At 36.4% G+C, this 24,556-nt stretch overlaps 3 protein-coding genes across 5 annotated transcripts; 2 read left to right on the top strand and 1 right to left on the bottom strand.

Moving 5' to 3' along the window:
• Positions 1–2,702: 2,702 nt before the first annotated feature.
• LOC120127576 (CSC1-like protein At1g32090) lies at positions 2,703–12,173 on the top strand. The gene is made up of 11 exons (XM_039145436.1): positions 2,703–3,031; positions 4,139–4,291; positions 4,371–4,506; positions 4,638–4,739; positions 4,882–5,001; positions 5,150–5,230; positions 5,355–5,695; positions 8,762–9,007; positions 10,812–11,136; positions 11,360–11,593; positions 11,717–12,173. Exons 1-11 carry the CDS (start codon positions 2,718–2,720, stop codon positions 12,071–12,073), a joined length of 2,409 nt encoding a protein of 802 aa, XP_039001367.1. The 5' UTR covers positions 2,703–2,717; the 3' UTR covers positions 12,074–12,173.
• Positions 12,174–16,526: 4,353 nt separating this feature from the next.
• On the top strand, positions 16,527–18,246 carry LOC120127603 (protein BASIC PENTACYSTEINE7-like). 3 transcript variants are annotated; one of them, XM_039145465.1, is made up of 2 exons: positions 16,527–16,733; positions 17,393–18,246. In XM_039145465.1, exons 1-2 carry the CDS (start codon positions 16,650–16,652, stop codon positions 18,101–18,103), a joined length of 795 nt encoding a protein of 264 aa, XP_039001396.1. In that variant the 5' UTR covers positions 16,527–16,649; the 3' UTR covers positions 18,104–18,246. The 3 variants fall into 3 exon arrangements, with proteins under 3 accessions (XP_039001396.1, XP_039001395.1, XP_039001397.1); XM_039145464.1 differs by having other exon boundaries at positions 16,527–16,722; positions 17,393–18,245; XM_039145466.1 differs by having other exon boundaries at positions 16,578–16,726; positions 17,393–18,233.
• A 480-nt stretch (positions 18,247–18,726) lies between these two features.
• Positions 18,727–20,618, bottom strand: LOC120127563 (phosphoribulokinase, chloroplastic-like). Its single transcript, XM_039145429.1, has 5 exons — positions 20,056–20,618; positions 19,769–19,853; positions 19,587–19,671; positions 19,227–19,471; positions 18,727–19,149 (listed from the first exon to the last, which is right to left on the bottom strand). The coding sequence occupies exons 1-5, from the start codon at positions 20,601–20,603 to the stop codon at positions 18,898–18,900; spliced, it is 1,215 nt and encodes a 404-aa protein (XP_039001360.1). The 5' UTR covers positions 20,604–20,618; the 3' UTR covers positions 18,727–18,897.
• Positions 20,619–24,556: the final 3,938 nt, after the last annotated feature.

Below are 24,556 nucleotides of genomic sequence, written 5' to 3'. Positions count from 1 at the left end.
TCCACCCTGATCCACCCGTGAGCAGTTGACTTTGGCATGAATTATTGTTTCAATTTGCAGCGCAAAATAACAAAGCAAGGAATCACGCCGGGACTGCATGGCGAGGTGAGGGAGACAGGGCGTTGATTCATGAGGGAAAGGGGGGCCACCTGTGTCGATTGCAGCAAATTCACCTGGCGACCTACAACGTCGCCCCAACTGCATGGCGAACTATAAGGTCGTCCCTACTGCATGGCGACATACCTTGCTTCGCTTCGCCTACATGGCGACCAATACGAACGTTGTAGCAATCCCACCATTTGAACAATTAATTCTAGGAGAGGATTATCACGTGAAAAAAAAATTCCACTGCATTTTTACGTGAACTGAGCCGTCTTAAAGCACCTAGAAGTCCTTTTTCTGATATTTGTAAGTAAATAAATATCTTATTTATAAAAATAAAGATATATATATATATTAATATATTTTCTTAAAATTATATTAGTAAATTTGAAATAACATGATTATGAATTAAATATATTTTTGAATTTTAAATTTTAAATAATAGAGACAATTTATAATTAATGAGTACTAATTTTGGGCTTTATAGGGATATTAATCATTCCCTAAACGTAATCGACCACGAATCCCTTCTTTACTAAATTTTTTTGGTTATACGCAAATCAATTTATCTTTTATATTATATTTTCTTAAAAACTATTTTAAAAGATTATTTTTAGGTATTTGACCTACATAACCCAAAAAGTCAATGACGACTCCCAAAATATTTTTTTAATCAAAATCATTTTTTATCCACATTATTTTTTCCCGCCAAGTAAAAATTCGTGCCCGGACAAAAACCGGTTACGACACCCTTTATTCGTGTTCGTTCATTTAATTAAACGAACGCAAAATCTTATTCATGTTCGTTCATTTAATAAATAAACGAACTTCCCGCGACACAATTCATAAACAATTCGCTGAACGTTCAGTTCATTTAGATGCCTACTTTTATTTAACACGTCCATGATATAATAATAGCAATGGGAAAAAGGGAGAAAACTTTTCCTTTTGTACATCATCATTCATCAAGGAAAGAAAATCATGTAAAGATTAGAAAAGCTGAAAAGAATAATTTCTTTATCATCCCTTTATGTTTAGTACTTTAAACCCGATCAAGGCAATAAAAATCATGGCTTCCCCCTTCATTGCCTGATTTTGAGGCCTTGATTGATGCATCTCATCTTTCCTATGCAGAGATGAAAATATGAACTTGGAGAACTAGAAAACTTGTAATACAAAAAGGTTTCGGAACAATCGTGAATCAACAGTAGCACGATAGCCGGTTTTCTCTAGGTGCACGTTAGCAGGTTTAACGTTTCTGGGTTCTCCGTTCGTGGCTCCGGTCTTGTTTTCTTCTCTCCATCTGGTTAATCTGTCCCCTCATTCTCTTATTCCTCAACCAGTTCCCGTGCAACCATGGATTGGAGAAAGTTGTTTGAAATTTCAAAAGGTCTTGACCTTGATTTTTATCCTCCGACACTACGCGATGGGTCTCCGGTGGTTCAGCCACCGCCAGAGGTTTTTGAAGATGGGATAGCGGAGTGGAAACACTCGTTAGTAGGACAATTCCTTGGGCCACCTCCAAATTTCATCTCAATGCAAAGAATCGTTGAAGCCATGTGGAAAAATGCTTCGAATGGCAGTCCGGTTCGCATCAGCAAAGCAGGTAACAATCTCTTCCTCTTTTCTTTTAGTTCGAATGCTGCTAGAGATTGGGTGTTAGAACATGGACCTTGGCATATCTACAACAAACCGTTGATCCTTAGAAATTGGGAACCAAATCTGAAAAAACTCAGTTTTGACCTAACAAAAATTCCAGTTTGGGTTCACTTATTCAATGTCCCTTTAGAACTTTACTCCCGAGCTGGTCTTAGTTATATTGCTAGTGCCATTGGAGTCCCACTCTCCATGGACTCTGTTACTGCAGAAAAAACAAGGTTGGAATTTGCAAAAATCTGTTTAGAAATAGGGCCAAATGATAAAATACCTGAGTATGTGGAGGTCGTATTGAACGATGGGTCTGTTACTTCAGTGCTTGTGGAGATCCCTTGGTTACCACCAAGCTGTAGGAGTTGTAAAATGTTTGGCCACACAGAGAAGGGCTGTAAAGTTCACAAACAGACTGCCCAGCAGCCTACACAAGTATGGAAAAGGAAAGAAACTATTCCTAATGCTAATGATTCTGAACCGTTAATAGGAGGAACTGAGATGTTACAAGGAAATTTAACTTCTCTTAGCAACAACAGTAAGGAGCTTATTTCAACTGAAGTTAGTACTGACTCAAGCAATAACATTATAACCCCAGATATTATCACACCACTTTTTTCTCTCAAAATAAAAAAAAACATTAAACAACAGAACAGTCATGCTCTTCCAGTCACATGCACATGAAAGCACTTCCAAGTCAACATAAATCAAACCCTTGATTAAATTATTCATTACCCAATTAATTATTGCTTGACAGATCAAAATCCATTGCTTTCCACTTGAACATGGGAAGAAAGATAAAATATAACAGTATCTATTCTAAATATATTCCTTACTTTCTGTCATTACATCAGCAGTCAATAATTTGGACTGTTGTCTCTTGTGTCCGTCTCTTATCTATTTCAAAACTTTTTCACATCACATGCTTTGTTTTTCTAAAGCTCGGCTATTTGTAGTCTTCGTCTACAATGGCTACTCTTGGTGATATTGGGGTGTCTGCCTTGATCAACATTTTGAGTGCATTTGCATTCTTGTTGGCTTTTGCTCTGCTGAGAATTCAGCCAGTCAACGACAGAGTTTACTTCCCAAAATGGTATATCGACGGAGGGAGGACGAGCCCAAGCAGGGGTGGGAATTTTATGGCCAAGTTCGTCAACCTGGACTTCAAGACTTATCTTACTTTCTTGAACTGGATGCCGCAAGCTTTGAAGATGAGTGAGACCCAACTTATCAGCCATGCTGGCCTAGATTCTGCTGTTTTCCTCAGAATTTACACTCTCGGGTACGCTTTGCTCTTTCCCTCTTCGATGTTTTAGCGTTTACTTGATCGTTGATTGTGGCTAATATGCTGTTTCTTTTGACAGAAATATCGAATTTTGAATTATAATTTGCTTTGTTTCAAGTTGTTTACATTGTGGGTCTGAAGTCTCAACACAAAAAGAAGAAACTTTACATTTGTTTTTTTTCCTTCAGAATTTATACTCGATGGTTAACAATTTTCTTGTTTTATTCTCCCCGTGTCCTTTTCTACTTGTTTTGGGTTCTGGGTATTTATTTATTGTGGAAATTCTAGAATTTGGAGGAGAATAAACTGTGATAAAGGGTGTTTCAAAATATGTTTTTTTGATTGATTTTCGAAATCAAATTGGTAAACGAGTTAGAACTAGCTTGTTCCCTGTTCATTTGATATAGTAACTCTGTATCTAAGTTGGCCGCAGTCTATGGTTACCACCTGTGTTAAAATCATAGCATAATTCTGTGTCAAATTGTACATCAAGTGTTACACTAAGTGAAGATTGGGGTTTCTTTAGTTGCATTGCTATGTGCTTTGAATAACTGGCATTTTTCGGTTAAATTTAGCTGAAGCTGCATTAATGGCAACTAGTTGTAGAACTATCCGAAGCAGCTCTTTTACACGATTTAAGAGTTAAAAAGCATGCTACTGTTCCCCATGATCGATGCCTTTGGTTGCCGCACAGATTAAGCACAATTTATAGGACTTGAAAAGGATAAGTAGACGTCATTCGTGTTGTTTTATTTTGCACATTCAAGTCCTGAATGATGGTCTTTATGGTTTAGTATATTTTACCATCTGGTCACCATTTTTCTTGTCATGGAATATGGAGCTCGGTGGAATAGATGATTTGATGCATCTTCTCTGGTTACTATAACTATTTGCGATTTCTTGTCGTTTTTAATAAAAGATAAAAATTTCTTTAATCTATTCACGAAATGCCTCCATCACCTTACACTTCTAAATTTTATTGTCTTGACTTCAGGCATTGACTGTTTCTTTGATGGTTGAGGCATTTATGTCCACCTTCAGGATAAGAGAGAAGCTTTAATATCTGTGACCATTCCTCTAACACAGTTGTTTCATCTCTTACAGCTTAAAGATTTTTGTGCCCATAACTGTTGTGGCACTGGTTATCCTTATTCCAGTGAATGTGTCAAGTGGAACGTTATTTTTCCTCAGGAAAGAATTGGTTGTGAGTGACATCGATAAGCTTTCAATATCAAACGTTCCTCCTGAATCTATAAGGTACGTTTAGCATGTTATCTTTAAGAACATCTCCTTGATGCTTTTATCACTTTTCTAACAAGCCACGGTTGAATTTCAGGTTTTTTGTTCATATTGGACTACAATACTTGTTCACCTTTTGGATATGTTTCATGCTCTACAAGGAATATGATACTGTAGCAACAATGAGGTTGCTTTTCTTGGCCTCAGAACGTAGGCGTGCAGAACAGTTCACTGTGAGTTTAGCTTTGGCATTCTATTTTACTATCTTAAGAACAGTCACAGCATATTTAAAGTTGAGAAGAAACTTTCATAAAGTTTTCTTATCATTAATATTTAAGGATTGAAATTTTGGCGAATTTTTCAGGTAGCTGTGAGGAACGTGCCACATATTCCAGGTCACTCGATAGCAGATTCTCTGGATCACTTCTTCAAAACAAATCATCCTGATACTTATCTCTGTCACCAGGTAATCAAAATCTTTGGCGTAATATTTTCTTATGCTTTTAATTAGAATCAGAGTTTCAAACATATTATACATATATCAAATCCTTGTCCTTTCTTTTGGGGCTTCACTTGGCTTTATAATTCCTGCATTATTTTATGCACAGGCAGTATATAATGCAAACAAATTTGCTAGACTGGTTAGGAAAAGAGATAGGCTTCAAAATTGGCTGGACTATCACCAATTGAAGTTTGAAAGACATCCGGAGAAGAGACCGACTAAAAAGGTTGTTTATGCTTATATACTTTAATGGTAGTGACATAAATTGTAAGCCTTATTTTTATGTTTTTCTTTGAGATTTTTATCAACTTAACTATTCATCCATTATTTCATGGACGTAGCCATTTGATGCGTTGAATACTTTCCACTTTCAGATAGGTTTTCTCGGGCTATGGGGTGAAAGAGTTGATTCCATTGATTTCTACAAACAACAGATAAAAGAACTAGATAAACAAGTAAGCTCCTGCTGCTGTTTCATTCTAATACATTCAATACTTAATGTTCCGAATACTGTTTTTCTTTCTGCACTTTTGGATGGCTCTGATAGTCTGCCTATTGCATTGTTTTTACCTGTCTTAGATGGAACTAGAGCGCCAGAAGGTTCTCAAGGACTCCAAATCCATCCTGCCTGTTGCTTTTGTATCATTCAAATCACGTTGGGGGGCTGCTGTTTGTGCACAGACACAACAAAGCAAAAATCCTACACTATGGTTGACAAATTGGGCTCCAGAACCACGTGATGTTTATTGGCGAAATCTAGCTATACCATTTGTCTCTTTGACCATTCGGAAAACAATAATATCAATATCAGTGTTTGCGTTGGTATTTTTCTACATGATACCAATTGCTTTCGTTCAATCTCTTGCAAATCTAGAGGGCCTTGAACGAGTTGCTCCTTTCCTTAGGCCAGTTATAGAGCTGTAAGTAATCCATTCTTACTGTAGGTTATGCAATACGTGTATACTAGTTAGACTCCTAACATAATTCGAACTCTTAGAATGTTAGATAGATAAGGATAACTACTAAGTAGTTTATTTCTATTAAAAACTTACTCCTAGCTAGTTGTATACAATAAGATGTACTTACTCCTATCAAAATACAATTTGAGAATTTTTCTCTTTATCCCTTTGCCGGTTACTTTCATTTTTTGCAGATTACTTTCATTATTTGTAGATTACTTTTATAAACATGGTATCAATTAGGTCAGCGATCCATCTCCCTCACCCTTGCCGATAATTCTTTCCTATAACCCTAATCGATCGTGCCTTCATCCTAATCCTAGCTGCCGACCATGACTTCCGCCTCCTCTACATCGGATGTCACTTTAGAAATCCTCCTTAATTCATCCAATCCAAACCTAACCGACGTTTCTTCAGCCTCTATCACCTGCCACCGATTAAACGACGATAATTATGTTGCTTGGTCCCAATCTGTCCGACTCTATATTACTGGCCGACGCAAGCAACATTACCTTTTGGAGACTACACTGACTCCTGCTGTGACGGATCCAGACTACTCGACTTGGCTAAGTGAAAATTATATCATGGCTCATCATGATGAATATCATGTTGATCACTCACAACAATTATCACTTGATTTGAAGCTAGATCTTTTTGACCGACCAGCTACTCTAAACGAGTCAAACTAGCCCCCACAATCGTTTGAGTTGGACCAGCCCTCAAAATCCTTTTAGCCGAACCAAACAACCTTGCCGAACCAGCCTGACCCAACACTACAACCGAACCCATTACCAAATCAGCCTACAAAACTACTTCAGTAGGACCAAATAGAACCACCTAACCCAGAAAATTTGTTCCAGCCAAACCAGTCAAGTGAAACTCCATCACCACATCACTTCACCTCAATCCGAATTGCACATTTACAAGAGACGACAGTAACAAATTTCCAAGTCCATTCCAGATCCGGATCCCGAGCCTCCTGCACAGCGTGGATACCATCATGAACCAAAACCGAACGCGAATCCTTTGAAGGATGAAGGAGGTAATCAGAGTTCTTCCACTGAATTAAATACTTTAATTGATAACAGTGATTTGCCGATTGCTCAAAGGAAATGAGTAAGAAAATGCACAACTTATCTTATTGATAGATTTGTTGCATATGGAAAGCTAATGCCTTGTTTTAAGAACTTTATAGCCAGTGTAGATCACATTATAATCCCAGCTACAGTGGAAGAAGCATTGAAAGATCCTAAGTGAAAAAAAGAAGTAGAAGAGGAATTGAGGGCACTGGAAAACAACAACACATGAGTAACAACACATGGGTTGTAGTTGATCTTCCAAACGACAAGAAACCAGTCGGTTGTAAATGGGTATTCATGGTAAAATACAAAGTTGATGGGAGTGTCGAAAGATATAAGGCGATATTAGTGGCAAAAGTATTTACTCAGTCCTTTGGAGTTGATTATCATGAAACATTTACTCTTGTAGCAAAACTAAATACTGTGAAAGTATTGTTATCATTGGCGGTCAACGAAAATTGGATGCTTCATCAGTTGGATATCAAAAATACATTTCTAAATGGAAACTTGGAGGAGGAAGTATACATGCGAATTCTACTGGGTGTAATGAGTCGTGCAGGAAAAGCATGTAAATTACTAAAGTCCTTTGTATAGACTTAAGCAATCTCCAATCTCTAAGAGCCTGGTTCGACAGATTTACAAAAGTAATTATTCAGGATGGTTACAAGCAATGTTAATCGGATCACACTTTATTTATCAAGACAGGTTCGAATAACAAAAAGGCAATTTTGATTGTGTATGTGGATGATATCATTTTAACATGTGATGACTTTATGGAAATAGAAAGATTGAAAGGGCTATTGGCGAGAGAATTTGAAACAAAAGACTTGAGTGTTTTACGGTATTTCTTAGGCATGGAGGTTGCAAGGTCGAAAGAGGGAATAGTGATAAATCAAAGAAAATATATTCTTGATCTACTATCTGAAACTGAAATGAAGGTTGGTGGGTAAACTAATCTACTTATCACTTACTAGACCTGATATTGCGTTTCCTGTCATTATAGTGAGCCAATATATGAATAATCCAAGAGAAGAGCATTTAGAAGCCATGAACAAAATTCCCTGATACTTGAAAATGACACCAGGACATGGGTTGATTTTCAGGAAAAGTGACGATAGATTTGTAAAGATTTTTTTAGATTCAAGTTGGGCAGGTAAACTAACAGATAGGAGATCTACAACTGGTTATTGTTCATTTGTTTGGAGAAATCTGGTTGTAAAAAACATGTTGTGTCTCGAAGTAGTACAGAAGCAGAGTTTAGAGCAATGGCACTGGAAATTTGCGAAGGAATTTGTTTACAAAGACTGTTAACAGAACTGGGGCTAAGTGACAACAAATACTTTGATAGTGACAGTAAATCTACCATAAGTATTGCAAAGAATCCTGTTCATCATGTCCGAACGAAGGATGTGGAAATTGACAGACATTTCATCTCTGAAAAGGTGAATGATGGATCTGTAAAGCTCAACTATGTTTAGAAGAAGAATCAGTTAGCGGATATGCTCACCAAGGCACTTCCAAGAATTACCTTTGATGAGATTACATTCAAGTTGGGTCTTTTCAACATTTACTCCCCAACTTGAGGGGGAGTGTAGGTTATGCAATACGTATATACTAGTTAGACTCCTATCAAAATACAATTTGAGATTACATCCAAGTTGGGTCTTTTCAACACTTACCTTTTAGATTCAACAATTGTGATTTACCTATATGCATATATATTTAGTTGCTCTAAACGTTTGTTTGTTTTTTTCAAATTTTTATGCTTAGAGTAGTGCTTACTTTTCACACTTATCACTTTAGACTTAGAGAGACTTTCCCATGATGATATTATCACCATTTTAGCAACTTTCAGACAATATTATTTAATCAAAGAATGATTAGTATATTGAAACTTGGTAACTTCTTTTAGTATACTCACAAAGTGTTAATTGAAAATAATATGCAGGGGCTTCATCAAGTCTTTCTTGCAAGGTTTCCTTCCTGGTCTGGCTCTTAAAATCTTTTTGTATATACTGCCTGCAATTTTGATGATCATGTCAAAGATCGAGGGACATATAGCTATATCAACTCTTGAACGGAGAGCATCAGCAAAGTACTATTATTTTATGTTGGTGAATGTGTTCTTGGGGAGTATAGTGACCGGAACAGCTTTTCAGCAACTGCACTCTTTCCTTCACCAATCACCTACCCAGTAATGCTCCTTTATACTTTGTTCTTTTAATTATTATCGTAAGATGTTATAGAATTGTCTTAATTTACTAATTTTAAGGAGATAGCTCTATGAATCGACCCCCCTTTGAATGAAATCTGACTGGTATATATAGCACTCATAGGTGGATTCCCATGATACTGGTCATTAAAACAAGGTCTCACTGATAAGACCATAAAAGATTCCTTTGGTGCTTCAATTGTTTATAATACCAAATAAGGTCAGTAAATGGAGCTTCTCAAGGCATCCAAACGTGCTTCTTTTTTTTTTTTTTGAAAGAAATGTAAGTAGGCCTCATTAAAAAACCCCTTCATAACCTCCATGTTACAATAGTAACATGAAGGACATTGGAAGGAGGAAAAGAGTGCCTATGAATTTTATTAACAGAACAATAATACAAAGCCTGTTCCTAACAACCTTCTCTTACAACATAAAACTGAAAACAAAACACCCTGCACTAATACAAACAACTCACAACAACCCAAACACACAACCTATTAATCAACCTATTTCATCTTTAGCTAACTTATCCGCTTCCCAATTGGCAGCTCTCAGAGTATGCCTAATTATAATATCCTGACCTTCCACAAGAGAAGCAATATCTTTCACCAAAGACTCAAACATCGGGGTACAGTTAGCCGGGTTTTTGATCCACTTCAAAGCAGTAAGAGAATCTGATTCTAGAATAATCCTTCGAATTGGAACAGATCCTATTTCCTCAATAAGTAGCAACCCTCTTTTGATAGCCAATAACTCTGCAAGGATAGGAGGACCACTCCCAACCCTCTTAGAAAACGAACCAAGCAACATATCTTCACTATCCCTGATCAATCCACCTATTCCTCCTTTATCTCATCCCTTTACCATCGCACCATCTACATTTAGTTTTACGAACTCCGAAGGAGGAGGAACCCACCAAGATGAAGAAGAACGACCCTTCTTCTATCTTCCCACTAAATCTGCTAGTTTTGAATCACCCACTAGGGAATCAAAAGGAATATGCACATCTTTAAATCTAGCCACAAACCAAGAAGCAATTCTAAATCGAACAAGGAAGAACAACAACGTACCATCCACCTTCCGATTCTCAAAAATTATCTCATTTCTACACTTCCAAGCCAACCACAAAACTACCCTTGGAATGAATTTTCAAATAATGGAGCTCAGAACTAGATCATCTCATACTGTGATGAAAGCAATCAAATTCTTTGAAACCACAAAAGAAACATTCCAAGAAATCAAGAATCTAGACCACAGACCCCATACCACCTCACAGTGTAAAAAAAGATGAGAAACCGACTCCACAAACTTACCACACATCGGACACGAGGGATCATCAATCCCTGCCACTCCTCTCCAAACGTGCTTCTTGAAATGCTGTAATGGACCAATGGTGGACCTCAATATGCTATGATGGAATGCCTACAGAAGGGGAAAGTAATCCATAACACACCGCAGCCATTGAGGCTTCTAAAGATACCAACAGAATGCGACTCATATCTATTGTTAATTTAAGGCTGGTTCCACAAGAGTCAGAGCTTGTGGGGCAGCAAAATTATTCCAGCTATGAACAATAGTTAGGGGGAAGCTGGCAAAGAATATCAGTCTCTGGAACTAGTTATTGTGAGTAGAGTAAAGCATGTAAAGTTAGCATACCATAATATTAAGGTTGTGGAAATCAATTTTTCATTCTTCTTGGGGGACCATTTTTAAGTTGTGCAAATACTTCAGTGTATAGCTTTGAAGATGTCTTATACCAAGTTTTGGTTTTTCCACTCTATTGCAGGATCCCCAGAACCATAGGCGTGTCAATTCCAATGAAGGCCACTTTCTTTATTACATATATAATGGTTGATGGATGGGCTGGTATAGCTGGTGAAATTCTCCGACTGAAACCATTGGTTATTTTTCATCTCAAGAACATGTTTCTGGTGAAGACAGAACGAGACAGAGAAAAGGCAATGGACCCGGGCAGTGTGGACTATCCGGAAACTCTCCCAAGTCTCCAACTGTACTTTCTTTTAGGAATTGTGTATGCTGTGGTTACTCCCATCCTTCTTCCTTTTATATTAGTCTTCTTTGCCTTTGCCTACCTGGTATACCGTCATCAGGTTAGTTTACAAACCATGCTTTTATATTTACATGCGTCCGCTTTCTGCAAGATCTTCTAGTAATTTTTCTATTTACTATAAGCCTCCAGCTAAAATAAAATGTCTGTATTCGGAACTTATCTTTCAATAGGATGCTCATAGGTTGATTAATCTGAAGACTTCTGAAAATCATGTTAGTTGTAGACCTCTGTTGTTTTCTCATTTTCCATTTGGTCATTTGCAGATAATTAATGTGTACAATCCCCAATACGAGAGTGGTGCTGCATTCTGGCCACATGTGCACAGCCGCATAATAGCAAGCTTATTGATCTCTCAACTTCTATTGATGGGTCTGCTCAGCACCAAAAAGGCTGCTAATTCAACTCCTTTTCTTGTTATCTTACCCGTATTGACCTTATCCTTCCATAAGTACTGCAAAAGCCGCTTCGAACCGGCATTCAGAAAGTATCCACTCGAGGTAAGTTGACAAGAGCAAATAGCCGACTCAATTGTATGACAGTTGGTTATAGTAAACAAGTTAGACATTCCTTTTACATGCACCTTTACTACGGATGAAAGTTCTCTTATCATCTTTTTGCAGGAAGCAATGGAAAAGGACTTAATGGACCGGACCACAGAACCTGATATAAGCTTAAAAGCTTTCTTAGCTGATGCTTACTTGCACCCAATTTTCCGATCTTTCGAGGAAGAGGAGTTGGTAGAGGTCAGAGTTGATAAAGTTCGAGTTGACAGACACCAAACTGATGCTGAAAATGGCCAAACGAGAGACGATCTCACCTCCCCACCACCTCATGTACATCAGCGCACGTCTCCGCCACACCATAGCTATCGACCTGCCTCACCGCCGCACGACGTATATCAACATGGCATACCCGAATTCGAGTACAACATCTCTTCCCCTCCCCATTATGGCTATCATTATGAAGCAGAGCCATGAACCCCAAGGTACTAAAATGCTTCGAAACAACCTGTAAATTATTGATTTGTCAGTATTAAATGTCCTGCGACAAGGAAGCAGAAATCCTTGGCACTAATTATGTCCCCAGTTCTTTTACTTGTCATATTTTTAAAATGGGTTCCTTTGCTTTTTCTTCTAGGAATTTGGTCCCTTTCTACTTGTCCCCTATTATCAATTGGACTTATAATTTTCAAATCACACATTTAAACATATTAAAAATTGCATTCTATTGTTTCAAATCATATCTAAGGTTACATTTTGTTTTTATTTTTGTATTATTTTAAACGGGAAGTTTTACAGTGCGACACCCTTAATATACGACTAAGAAAATGTGCTACCGGTTTTGTTATTTTTTTAACAAAACCGGTAAAAAATTACCTAAAACATTATTATTTCCACCTAAAACATTAATATTTTTAACAATTAGGGTAAAGTGTCTAATAATAACAAAACTGGTAGTGTTTTATCAGATTTGTTAATAAAATTGGTAAAGCGCCCAATAATAACCAAACCAGTAGAAATAATAATGTTTTCGATAATTTTTTTACTTGTTTTGTTAAAAAAATAATAACAAAATCGATATCGTCTTTTTTTAGCCGTATATTAAGACGTAATCATTTCCCCTTTTAAGTTTGGCCATTGACTAAATTGAAATAATGATGTGACATGATATAATAATAGTAATAGTCTATAATAGTTTGTCTTCAAAACTTACATATTCTATTAAATCGATCATAATTTAATAAATCTTCAATGTTAAAAAATTCTATCAATTTAGTCTTCGATTTAATTTGAAATAACTGGACAATTTAATAATAATTTAATAATATTTTTAAATGTTGATAATTTGTTGAATTATTTTGAATTATAACCAATTTAATAGAATACGTAAGTTTTGGGATTAAAATTTTTATTATATCATGTCACAGGATTATTTTTGTTAAGTAAACCGTTAAACTTGACAACATGATGCCAAAATAGAAACAAACCGTAACTAATTATGATTTTTTTTAAAAAAAAATTTAGTTGAGTGATCAAATCATAAATGTGAAACTAAATGAAGTGCCAAATAAGTATTTTACCCTAATTTATTTAAAAAAAATAAGCAAACCGTAGTACTTGGTTACGTATACAAAAACCGAGCCCTACTGTGAAACCAATTTAAGTTGACACCAATCAATCAAACTTGAAACCCACAAAATTTGGCATTAGACCAAGGTTTCAAATCGCGATCGCGGTCGCGTTTTCGATTATTTCGGATTTACCGTGATTGCGACTGTCGCGGGCGTTATTGCGGCCGTCGCGGGCGCTATTGCGGCCGTCGCGGGTAACTCGGACTGCGACGAAACCACTATATCGCGGCCAAAATCACGGTCGCGGACCGTTTTTTAAAACCCTGCATTAGACATTTAGCGAGACCGGCAGTTTCCTTCTAATAGATCACACAGGTTTTTTCCCCTCTTAGTCACAAGGTTTCGCTTTGATTAATACAAATCAACTCGTATCGTCATCTAATTTTGATGGATGAGTCTTCCAAAAGATTTTTTTGTGTACAGAAAGACAAACTAATAATGTATCAAACTGTTTACCACAACTAACGCACTAAAAGAAACAACAATCTGATATTGTTTGATGGTAATGTTATTTGGCGTCCATACAAACTTCTGAAAACACCCTAGTTTCCTCTCATGGTGAAATGGAGAGTTTCTTAGAAATTTTGATCTCTCCTGGCAAGTTTTCAATGGTGAAGACTCCCATGAATGTCGTTTTCTATCCCTAATCACCATCATTCCAATTCATTTTCTTTTACTTGTGTCACATTTATGGCAAAGCCAAGCAACCTCCACAGGATCCCTCGAAACCCAACATTTCCTCCTCCATCATCTCTCAAAAGGTAAGCATATCTCCTTTTTTTTATAGTGAAGGAAAGCTCTGTTTCACTTTTTATATATATAGGTGTTTGGGGTTTTGCAGTTGGTTGTTTTGCTTGGGATAGTTCCGGCAATGGATAAGTTATTGAAGAAAGCTTTTTGACTGCTGATATGAAGTTTCCAAGTGCATTATTCGGAATGTTTTCTATATTTTCTGTTTTGGTCATTCCTGATACTACTGTCCCTGCTGCTGCAACAAGTTTGATGAACTTTTTTGAGCCAGCGCTCTTGTCCACTCAGACATGGCTTCCACTGTTCTATGTTCCCGCTTTGGTGGTTCTGCCACTTTCTGTTATTAGAGATATTCCTGTTGCTTCAGGCCTCAAGATATGCTTCATTATAGGTATACTACTAAAAGCTTTCTGATCAAGTATTTTCTTTCTTTCCAATTTAAATTCTGTAAAGGGTGTTACTTTCTGAGTTGTTGGTTCCTTTCGGATTCACTTGTCACTAGATGTCATATTCTTCGTTCCAAATGCATCACTTGCATCCCCACCGTTCTAGGCTACATGGGGGTAAAATTTCATGTCCCTCTTTACATCAAAACCATTTGAGCAAAGTCTGTCTTGAACGAAGTTAATTTAACTAGATTTATTCTTCTCATTTTCAGGTTGCCATCTGATGTGATAAAGGTTTTTCATCCAATTTTTTGTTGTGCACTCTCTGCAGCCAAGGTGCCTGAGGCCCTTCCTTTTTGTGCCATTGCTTATGGTCTCACTGGTATATTTGGCTCGTTGCTTTGCTCAGTTCCAGCAGTTAGGCAAAGCTTGCTCGCATTTGTGGGCTAACATAGGGGTGAGCATTTGATCAAGTTGAGTTCAGTTTAATAAAAAAAATTGAGTTATTTGAGTTGACGAGTCGTATTTTATAACTCGAACTTAACTTGAAATTTTTTCGAGTCGAGTTATTCAAGTTTCTATACTAATTTTATTATAATTATTTATACTATTATGACAAATATTTGTTCCAATTTTATTATAATTAATATATATATATTATTTTCACATTATAATTTTATATTTTAAAGTAAGTATTTTGAGAGTAAAATATTGATGAGAGTATAAAGGAGTCAAGGATTTGATGAGAAGATAGAATTTGCAAACAATTGTAGTCAAATGTCAAATTGAGTAAAATGCAAAGTTAAGGGACTAAATAAAAAGAGAGAGTACATTTGTTTTAGTAAAAAAGTAAGGATCGAAGTTACATAGGTATTCCATTGTGGTATATGAGCACGTGGTTCAAATTTGGTAAAAAAACAGACTTAATATAAAAGGATGATTTAAAGAAATAAATAAATAATGAGAAATTGAGAGACTAAATTGAAAAATAAAAAATATTATCAAAAAAGAATTGAAAGTACATATGTATTATATGATTATTTAGGAGTTCATGATTCAAATTGTGTAAAAATTGGACTTAAAATGAAGGAAAAATGGAAGAAATAATGAAATTAGGGAATAAATCGTAAAATTGTCAAAATACTTAGTCAAATTTTCAGTTTTTTGAGTGACTCGAAATTTCAAAATTTCAACTCGAACTCGAAAATCGAATTGATAATTTTAGTTGACTTGAATAACTTGAAATCGAAAAAAAAATCAATTTTTCGAGTCGAATCAAGTTTTATTCACCTCTATTAACACCGTCAATTAGGGATGTGCAAAACTTGACTAGATTCAAAAAACCGAATTTTTTGACTCGATTCAACTCGATTCGAATTGAGTTCGAGTTACAATTTCATAAACTCGACTCGACTCGAAAAATTTTCAAATTCAAATCGAGTTGTAAAATGCAACTCGAATAACTCGAAATTTTTAGTGATTAGTGGATGATTTATTTTCAAGTTTGACTCGAGTCTTTGGACTTTGTATGATATATGTATATCACATATGAAAAAAATAAAGAAATATATTTGTATTGTATATATGGTTATAGAAAATTACTTAAATTAGAATTAAATAATATTATAATATTATAAATATTTACAATTAAATTTAGAGAGAAACTCGAAAAATCGACTCGAAAAAATTTCAAATCAAGTCATAGTTGTAAAATAAGACATATCAACTAGAACAACTCAAAAATTTTTAACTCAACTCGATTAAACGCTCACATCTCCCGTCAATTATTCAAAAGTTATTACCATTTTTATCACATCAATAAAAATCGTTTCCTAAAAAAATATTCTGAAAAGTGTTTAAAAAAAAATACATTTGTCTGTGACATCAAAAAGATTTCAATTCAAAACACAATTTAAAATGAATATCATAGTGAAAAATAATTTTAATGGATGATGTTCGAGTAGAAAAGGCACATATGCTACTCCCTTATGCAAATCTGCTATTGTTAATACGAGGGCTGATAAAAAAAGAGTCTTTCGAGAGAGACGAAACTCTTACTGAGGTAAAAGTTCTTGTTTTTGTTTTTGTTCAATTTACTCGTAAACTCGAGATTTGAGAAAAGTCAAGCAATAGATAAGAAACGAATATTTATTAAATATTTAGGCAAAGATGAAATAGCAAGTTCAGTTACAATGCTTTTGCCTTTTGGTGCTCACTGTCACTGCTCAGAGATACTGAAAAACCTTCACAGGCTTAACAATTAATGGTGGAAACTTTCTTTTGGAGATGTTATTTGCTCTTAGATTTTTCAGCTCAGAAACTTGCCTTGAACTATCTCCCGCTAGATCTTACCAAGCTTGTGAGTCCCTTTCATTCCTGTATACCCGTAGCTTTTAGTGCTTAGTACCATCTTTTCCTTGATGGGTTTCTCACTTAACGGTTGCTGGTTATAAATCTGATGTCTTTCTGCTTTTGATTTTTTTTAGGCTGAGATATGGGTTTATGCAGTATGTTATCAGCTGTTTATTTCTTTTATGATTGCATTGATGCTTCTCCTCAAATGGGTTTTTGTTGATAGATCAGGGTTTAGGGTTGTTTCATATCACCGTGGCCTGCCCTCTGCCTTTCTTATTTGTTTGTTTTAAAATGGGGTTTGCTTGGAATCTTCTCTGTTAGTCATCAAAAACTTGTCTCTAACTTTATACCTCGATAGGTTTGCTAAATTCTGTTCCAGTTAGCCGTTTACTGAAGTTGAGATAGCTTAGTTGGATGTAGTGTGCTTTCATCTTGTTCTTCTTCTGATTCTTGCACTTATTGATATGTTAAAATCTCTTCAGTTTCCTTTGAAAAAGATGTATATGTTCATGCATGCAAATAGAGAGTAGAACATTGAAGGGTATGCGACTTAAGAGGAGGAGCTTTGATTTTTTTCATCTTGAACGCTTGAAAATCGTTTGTTGTCCTGAGATAATCATAGAAAATTCTCATGTGTCTATTGGAATTTTGTTTTTGTTATTGTTTTGCTGTAGAATCAAGTAATAGCTATGAAGATGAGGTCTTATTTGGATAAAAACTCGATGTCTGAAACCAACATAGGATCAGCCGATTCACCTTTTTCTTGGCTTTATCATTACAACCCCACATCCAAACCTGGCTTAAGCTCTCTGCATCGACGCCATGAACCTGGTCTTGTTGTTTCTCCCATTCGCACCATTTGTTCGACAACTGAATCAGGGAACAAAAATGATTGGGAGACTAAAATCACACAGGTGGGGAAACAAAAGTCTTCTGTGAAGGGCTCTAATCAAATAGCATCCAAGGTTCTGGGGCCAAAGCAGCCCATTAAGAAACCCTCTGTTCCCAAGAAGGCGAAGGGACCGAACATTCCGGAAGCTAAACGTGAGAAGAATAATCTCAATGTCGATCTTGACAGAACAAAGTTCGATTTCTCCGGGGTGCCTTCCCCCATTTGCTCTTGTACAGGTGTTGCAAGAGTGTGCTACAAGTGGGGTGCCAGTGGCTGGCAATCTTCGTGTTGTACCATTAATATATCGGAATGCCCTCTTCCCATGAGTCCCACCAGGCCGGGTGCTCGTGTGGCTGGGAGAAAAATGAGCAATGGGGCATATTTCAAACTTCTTCTGAGACTTGGAGCTGAAGGTTATGATCTTTCTCATCCTGTTGACTTGAAAGACCACTGGGCCAGGCATGGCACAAACAAGTTCGTTACGATCAAATAGAGATGCAGATGTCTGGTAGCTGCGCATGATATTTAGTAGTTTCATAAATGTATTACTCTGCTTTCTAGTTTGAATGTAATTTACGGCTTTCCCGGAAAACATGAATTCTGAAAATATTTGTAGCCAAGTATTGGGTCCTCTGTTCATCTGAGTTTAATGTATGCTCCATATACGTATGACATGCAAAAATTTAGATATCAAAAGTGGTGAAGGTCAGTCATAGATATAGGAAGGGATGTCCTAGTTAATTTGTCTGCCCGGGTTTTTTATTTCTATCATGGGTTTATTATACATTCTTTTAGCATGAGGTGAATCACCAAAAATCGTTTCAAGAAACCAAGTTTGAAGGATTTAAAGCCTTATCATTCCATTTCCAAGTGTAGAATTCCCAGAAGATCGAGGGAGGGAGATTTCAGTTTTTATATTTGACATCAGGTTGCAGAAAGATTGCACCAAATGCAAGGAAAACGTCACGTTTTGGCCACTCTTCCATATCCAAATCCTCTAATTTCGAGTAAAAAACCCAAGATCGTAGCATCATAAATGGTTTCAAATTCCGGGGTAATAGAAGAGGAGAGATAATTTCAAATATGCTAGTCTTCTATGAACTTTTTAAGTTGAAATTCAACTCTCACTTTATTTCTCTATATCACAGGTCTAAACTGAATTACAACAGAAAATAAATACATAGGGTCATACTCAATTCTTATGAAGCAACAGCAGCTCAACACTCAAATGAAACTTGAAAGAGGATAATTGTATTGAACCAAAGGTCTAGTCCAATGTATGCAATCTCAGGCTTTGGTTGCTTCTAGCGAAGCTGCAGTTTTGCTGGAGGTAATTTGCTCGTAGAGATCTCTTATCTTCAATCCGACGATGGTTTGGAAGAAGCCTGTTCCGTTGTTACTTCCGGGGAAATCAGCATGCTTCAGCATTTGCTGAGTTACTTCTCCATAGAATTTGGTAGAGGTGTTGCTCAAATGGCTTTCAACATAAATAAGTTCATCTAATCTGTCAAATTGCCCGTCCATCTCCAGAATAGAAACCTAAAGACAAGCAATGAAACCATCAAATTCTGTCGATCGAGCACAGTCAGCTAGATGGAGAAGGAATGTTATGGTACCTCGTTGCTGAAGTAAGCGTCGGGGCCATAGTGGAATTTGATGCCAGGGTAAGAGCAAGTGAGCTTCCTTCCGCAGGGTATCCATGAGATGGTTGAACCTTCATCGAACAGGTAAACTGGACTGAAATGTTCCACCCCTTCTTTCATTATCAACCGAACTCTCAAAACCTTCCCTTCATTGTCGTCCGGAATGAGCTGAGTAGGCAGCACTTCGATCACGGCATCAGCATATTGCTTCTGAGGATCTGCATCCACCAAAAAGACAACAATGTAACAAAACAAGACATTGCTAAAGGTGACAGCTGCTCAAGCAGTTGGGGCATCGACATGGTATTGTGTATTTTTGTAGTTTTTTTTTACCGATATAGGCATCGAAATCGGGTTTCCTGGATTCAATACTGGCTTTGATGCTTTCAAGGCTGTGCCCTCTCTCAGCCATGTCCCTCTGCAACGTTTTCAACAAAGTCAGGGTCACGCTAATGAACAAAATCCAGGCATTGAATTTGCAGAACGTTTTTACATTAGCGTACAAAGTTCATCACCTGAATTTTCCATGCAAATTTGACCTCATTGCTGATGTCCAAATAGATGCTGAAGTCCAAGAGATCCCTCACACGCTCATCGAACCTATATAGTAGGACAAAGGTAGCATTCCGAATAAATACCAATAAAGACATAAAAAGAACTATTAAAATATACTGCAAACAATAAAAAAATAGGACTCGTAATACAGTAACATGCAGGGAAGATATTTCCAAATTTTTATGAAGAGATGTGTGGCTGAGAAGAAGAGAGAATTAAATGACCGGCTTTAGTTTCATTTACTTACATGGGGTGTAAACCTTCGATGACAAGGATCTTAGGAGGCTTAATGAGCTCAGGAGGATCCAAGAGACCGGTAACATGGTTGTAGATAGGTTTGTCGACTGCAATACCGCTCTTGAGGGCCTTAACTTGCTCGTACATGAGGTCAAAGTCGTTGGCTCTTGGGTCAAGTGCCGTCACCCCCTTCTCTTTCCTTCCGGTTCTGTCCAGTGAATGATAGTCGTCTAGGCATATCACGGTGGTCATATCGCTAATGAGTGTGTTCGAGTCAGGGTTGCCTCCCTTGGGTGGCTCGGCAGCTCCGCCGAACACACTCGTTAACCTCCTCATGAAGGTACTCTTCCCACATCCCGAGTCTGCAGCCAAACCGATCACCACGGTTTGTGAATCAGCGGCTGAGCATGTTATCACGCATGAGCCGCCGCCTCTCTTGGTGGTTCTCCTATAGAAAACTACTTGCTTTTGGTGGAAACCCAAGTGGGTTTTCGCCGGAGCGGAGATTGAACACGTTGAACTCAGAGACTGTGTGGTGCATACCGTCGGAACTGCCATTGTTTTCAGCTCTCTCTCTGCTGGGGAATAGAAATTTAGAGAGCCTGTTTAGAAGAGAATGCTGAAATGGTGGTTACATGGTAATAAAAAGAACCACACATAAAAACGAGTTTGTCGTCTTGTCTCCTTTTGATTTCCAAGGGAAAAAAATTGGAACACAAAAAAGAAGAGATAGAAAAGGTTGAAGAAAACAGGTGGCAGTGAGTGCTGAGTGCTTAAGCTGACGTGTCTTTTGTTTGTGAGTTTCTTTGTCTGCCCCTAGGTTTGGACAAAGCTTGAAGATTATAATGAGGCGAGAATGAAAGGGAGAAAGAAGTAATTTCAATGGCAAAAAAGTGAAACTATTGAAGATATTTAAAGCTATGGGGGAAAATATTAGAATTTTGTTGATGGGGGGAAGCTTGGTGGAGGTTTGTTTTAGTTAAGGATAATACATGCCTCGTGGCATGAAAGGGGTGGCTAGTTAAAGACAATGGTGGAGGGTTACATGGAGACTGTGAACCATGCAATGACTTAGCCAAATTCTTTCTTCGGACTGTTCCTTTGCGAGGCACTGTGGTTATAATTCTCACCGTCTTGTGATTTGTGGGTTTTTCCAGCAGCATAAAAATATTCTATGCGAATATAGCATATTTGTCTGCCTTTATACCATAATCACTAATTCAACTACTATTAGTATTGTTGTTATTTGAATATTAGCAAAAATAAAACAAATTTTAAATATTTTTATAATTTGAAGTATTTCAAAAGAAATACTTGTATAACATTTCACGTGTACTTCATGTTATTTTTATATATTTTTATAATTTATAAGATAAATATTATCATGTTAACAATCCCACATCAGTGTTGTTAAAATTTAAATTAAGGTTTTGTTAAAACATATTATTTGACTTTTTTAAAACAAGGGCAAACTATATCAGTGACCAACCCACTTTAACCTCTCTTCATTTTAACCACTATTTTTGAATTCTTATCAATAGACCACCCAACTATTTAAATGTATTCAATCAGGTCACTAACCGTTAACAATTAACATAAGTGTTGATGAGGGCACTTAATAAAATTAGTATAATTTACATTTAGTCCTTATTACTTACACAATCTATCAAAGTGGTCATAATTTTAAATTAATTCAATATTGTTGAACCATGTTTTATAATGTTTTGATATAATGTTTTTAGACTTGAATTGAATTTATTCAAAGTTTTCAAAAATAATTCAAAGTCCATTAAAAGTGAATTTGAGTACAAAATTGATTTTCACGTACGAAGTACTGATATTGTTCTTACAGTATCGATACTATATGAATAATATTGATATTGTTTATGTGGTACCAATACCCCAAGTAAGAGAAATATCGATACTCTCAAGGTAGTACCGATACTATCAGCTTGCTCAAATTCCAAATACAAAATAATTACCGATACTACTTTACATAGTAGTATCGATACCATGAAAGATAATATCGATACCATCAGGCCCAACGGCTAGTTTTATTTAAATATTACAAAGGTAATACCGATACTCCCTATAGGAGTACTGATACCCTCTGTAAAAGAAGTGAAATTTTGTAGAGAAAACATCCCAACGGTTAGAAATCACTCCCAACGACTAAAAACGCCCACAAACTCATTCCATAGTTCATTTTTATTGAAAATAACACTATTCAAAGAAAAAAAGGGGTCAAAAGACATCATTCTATCCTGGCCATTGAGATTTGAGATCTTAGGTTTAAGCGGAGGTGCACCCCTTTGACCAAAAAAAATTGATGTTATTAGAATATTCTTATTGAAACGGCCATATGGTCTCTTGATATTTGTAACTATATATTTTAATATTTAAAGTTTTGCCATCCCTAAAGCAACATGTGATTGTAAAGAAGAATAAAACAAGGATGATAGATCAACTAACTACCGAGTAGAAAGATATATTTCAAGCACATTTTTCCCTTGCATTGGCAGAAAGATGAAACAAGAGGTAGAAGGACCAAGCATTCACTTACAATTTAGAAGCAGGTAGAGAACATGCACTGCCTCCTTTTGGACAAGCAGCCCAGCATCCTTTTTCAGTAGTAGTGAAATACTTTCAAAGACTTAACTGAAGCAAAACATAGTCCAAGTAAAATAGCTTTTAGAACATAAAAGTTGCTATCATCCTAGAAATTTGGAAAAAGGAGCAGCATACAAACTAACTATTCTCTCTCTGTGTAAGTATCACTTCTCATCAGAATCACAGTCATGATGAAGACTGCTTCCAATCTTACACATTCTTCGCTACTCTTCGTCAGAATGAGACGCATAAATTCAAAGAGATAAATCCAGTTTATATGGGAAAACATTGATGCAGAGCTGGTACAGTCCCGTCCTTTCTTGCACATATATTTTGCTTCAGGAGATCTTACTCCACCTAGCATGCCACTTGAAAAGGACCCATCCATGCCAATGCAAACCCGATCTCTAGTTTCATATCCAAATATATCATCAATGCCGCTCCCAGAGTGAAGATGTTTAATCAAGAAGTTTTCCCTGAGTAGAGTGCACTGGAAAGATCAAATCAAAATTCATAAGCACACAATGCAGGTCAACATTTAGAAGGTCTTCTTTACTAAACCATAGAGCATTTACAGCAAAACAAAAGCATCCAATATAAAAATGGAAGAGAAAAGTACAAAATTACTCTTCACATACAATACCAGCAGAGACTATTTGAAATAAGGCATAGGAAAAACAATTTTGAGCACTGAAATTTCCTTTTTCCATTATATATAAAGATAATAATATGGGAAGAACTGCATAAACCCAACCCGATTTTCTGTATATAGAAAGAGATTGATTATACTGGCCAAAAACAAATCATGATTTAACAAGGGCACATAAAAACCTCATGTTAAAAAGAAAACAAGTACAAACAACATACAAGTACTAATAAATTATGAGGTACTCTTTTCTTCCTTCCAATTTTCGTTAACATATGTCTTAGTATGTGGATGAATACGAAGGGAGTTTTAACGAGACCTCCAACTTTTATAAAAAAAAAAACATACAAGTACTAGCCATACCTTCCTCTGGCCTCTGGATTCCCTTTCAAAAGTCACAAGATGCTTCAACAATACATGTAGTAAATGCAGTGATCTATAGACAATAACTACCTGCTTCAACAAGGATGATCCTCAGGAGTTGCCAATAAAATAAGTAAAAGTTCATATTATGAACCAAAAGAACACATCCACACAAATCCTAGATAATTGTACAAGGCATAATCAACCACCTTTTTTGTTTATCATCTCAGGGCTGGTGAATGGGGGAGGGGGAGTGAGGGGGTTCAGGGTAGACAAAGCACTGTTCAAGTAGTTTTCTATTGCCATATGATGTTAGTAATGGTAGAGAATTTCTTTCAGAGGTTACATTACAAAAATGTTGTGATACAGGGTCATCCAACCAATCCTGCCTACTATATTAGAAATCAGCAAATAACTAGTGATTAGTAAAGCCAAGGGTGATATTACGCTCTCATGTTAACTAAGCAGCTAAGTACATAAAGAATACTCATCTAAAAAATTATATAATACTAGAAATGGGAAACAGCATTTACTCATAAGCTCCACAATTAGCTCTAGATTGATATAGAGGCTCTTATCTATTACAAGGTCTTAAGGACCAGAAAAATCATCACAACTGCCATCTAATAAATGCGCGATGAAATCACTATAATATCTTTTTATCTTCCAAATTTTTAACATGAATATTGCATGTTAATTTAGTATATATTAAGCAATGAAAATCAATTATATCTTACGTGAGAAAGGTTAACAGCACATTGCTTCAACAACTAAAATTACAGATTCCTTAGCGATACTCGTACCAAGTTCAAATAAGAAATTTGCAACTCACATTTTCACCAGTACAGAGATCAAACAAAGATTCAAATAGAGCTTGCAGCTGCAACATTCC

The sequence above is a fragment of the Hibiscus syriacus genome, unplaced genomic scaffold, assembly GCF_006381635.1.
Source record: "Hibiscus syriacus cultivar Baekdansim isolate YM2019G1 unplaced genomic scaffold, ASM638163v2 tig00110469_pilon, whole genome shotgun sequence".
NCBI classification, from domain to species: Eukaryota; Viridiplantae; Streptophyta; class Magnoliopsida; order Malvales; family Malvaceae; genus Hibiscus; species Hibiscus syriacus.
Note: the sequence above shows the minus strand (reverse complement) of the source record. Positions and strands in the feature narration are given on the sequence as shown.